We start from the raw sequence: 2,205 nt of genomic DNA, 5'->3' as shown, positions 1-2,205 counted from the left end.
TTCTGAAAACCCTAATTTCATCTTTAAAATCATATTTTATCGATCAAACAAAATAAAATCAATGAAAAACAAGATGGGTTTGTTATAAATGCATTCTAAAATACATCTAAGAGTAATTGAGATTTGAATTTCGCACTCCAACATCGCTCACTTTGATTTGTGTTTCCTTTGATTGATTGGTTGATTGATTGAATTGGAGTCCAAGATGTTTAAGTTTAAAGGTTGTTTTGATGTTAGGTTTTTGAGGATAAGGGCACTATAGTAATTAGATTATTTAATGATATATAGGTAATTGCACTACTTTTAGACTTCCCTTATAAAACCACCCTAGATGGGATAATAAATAAGTATGCCTCGAAAAAGTTCAGTATATCTCAAAACAGGTTTCTTATTTAAATTATTGTACGTAGCTGACTGCTTCATCATTTGGAACAACTTGGAAAAATGGTCATTTAAGATGATGGTTCTTTTGCCGGGTGTTTCTTCCATTAGGAAAGCTAGGAGCACAAATGTTTTAAACCTTGTAAAATTTACTTAGTCCCCAGAGTTTCATACTTGCTTTCTCTAACCAATATAAGTACTACTTCCTATTAGGTTTTAGCAGTTTTTTGTGTGCTCTAGAGAAATGGCTTATCAAAAATATCTTGAAAGTCAAAGATCGTTGACCAAGGACAGAGGCTCTGTTTTTAGAAACAGGGAATTCCGATCATCAGTTCAGACAGTTCTATCCCTGAATCAAAACGCGTACAACGGCTAGTTCATCAGAATTTGGAAACACCGAAAACTTGGCCCCAAAGAAACATCTATAAGTACAGGTGATCTCTATTACATCGTAATCACTAATTAGAAGTTGCTCTTTTTTGTTTTTCAGGTCTCCATTAACACAACTCAGAAGCTTCTTTCTTCCGAGTAGTGAATTGGGTTTATTTTGTTGTTCTTCTAAAGTTAGGGTTTGATCCTAAGATTGAATCTTGATTTGATTTGATAATTACCAGAGGAATTTCTTTAATCAAGGTATAACAATGGGGAAGAAGAAGATTGAGATTAAGAAGATAGATGATAAGAAAAAGAGAAGCGTAACATTCACCAAAAGACGTCAAGGTCTGTTTAAGAAAGCTGATGAATTATGTAGTCTCACTGGTGCAGATATTTCTCTGCTTGTATTCTCCCCTAGTGGAAAATTATTTACGTTTGGTTGCCCTAATTCTGATGAAGTCCTTAACAGATTTCCTGTGCAAGAAGATGATGGGAAGATGACGAGTAGATCAGAAAATGGTGATGGGTTTTGGTGGAATGATATAAAAATTGACGAACTTGATACTCTGGAGAAGGTAGACGCTGTGAGAGAACAATTGCTTGAAGTGAAGGGTCTTGTTGCCAAGAGAAAGGAAGAGTTACTTGCATTGTCCACTCCTTCAGCAGCGGCAAAAGAAACTAGTACTGATAATATGGAGGATTCTTGTATGTTTTCAGTGAATGAAGATAACCACTCTTGGTTTCCTACTCTAACGTCTGATGATATGAATGAGTTTGATGATTTATTGAAAGATTTCTATGTTGATCAGAATATGCAACAACTGCCCATTTATTAACCAAGAAAGCACTCGAATGAAGGAGGAGTTCTGGAAGGATTTAGATGTATTTAATGTTGTTCTTATTATTTGAAGTTACAAAACTGAAAATCAATGTTCAATTTTTTGGACTTATCTATTCATTGTTGTTACTTGTTTCTGGAAAACTATGTATGCGATTATAACAGCAAATTATTAGCTCTGAATCACATTGTAGTTTCCATGATTTTGTTTATGCATATTCAATTTCAAACTGCCTGGTCACTTTCTGTCATTGCTTGTATGATTGTCTTTTCCTCGTTTCCAAAATTTCAGAATGTTTTGAATACTTGCCTGACATGCTCAAGAGGTTTACAACATGAATAATGTTCCTACTGAGGATCTGTTAGACTTGAGTTCCGGAGGATGATATCCAATGGGTCCTAAGCTAATTACATATAGGCAGCGGCTCTCCTATTCAAATCATTCTCTGCAATATAAGGAGGTGTTGCTTCAGCTGTGAAGAGATTATGTCATTCACAGCATTGGCCTATCACTACAATTAAGTTTTCCTGGCAGTTAGTGTCCAATCTTAGTGAAAACTAGAGTGGAAATTTACAATGAAGTGATAGAGCTGACTCAGCTGATGCCTGAG

At 35.1% G+C, this 2,205-nt stretch overlaps 1 protein-coding gene across 1 annotated transcript; it reads left to right on the top strand.

The window, feature by feature from the left end:
* Window positions 1–1,022: 1,022 nt before the first annotated feature.
* LOC113351718 (agamous-like MADS-box protein AGL29) lies at window positions 1,023–1,592 on the top strand. Its single transcript, XM_026595656.1, has one exon. It carries the CDS (start codon window positions 1,023–1,025, stop codon window positions 1,590–1,592), a length of 570 nt encoding a protein of 189 aa, XP_026451441.1.
* The last annotated feature ends 613 nt before the right edge of the window (window positions 1,593–2,205 follow it).

The sequence above is a fragment of the Papaver somniferum genome, chromosome 2, assembly GCF_003573695.1.
Source record: "Papaver somniferum cultivar HN1 chromosome 2, ASM357369v1, whole genome shotgun sequence".
In the NCBI taxonomy this organism is placed as follows: domain Eukaryota; kingdom Viridiplantae; phylum Streptophyta; class Magnoliopsida; order Ranunculales; family Papaveraceae; genus Papaver; species Papaver somniferum.
This window is presented reverse-complemented; position numbering and strand designations above follow the sequence as displayed.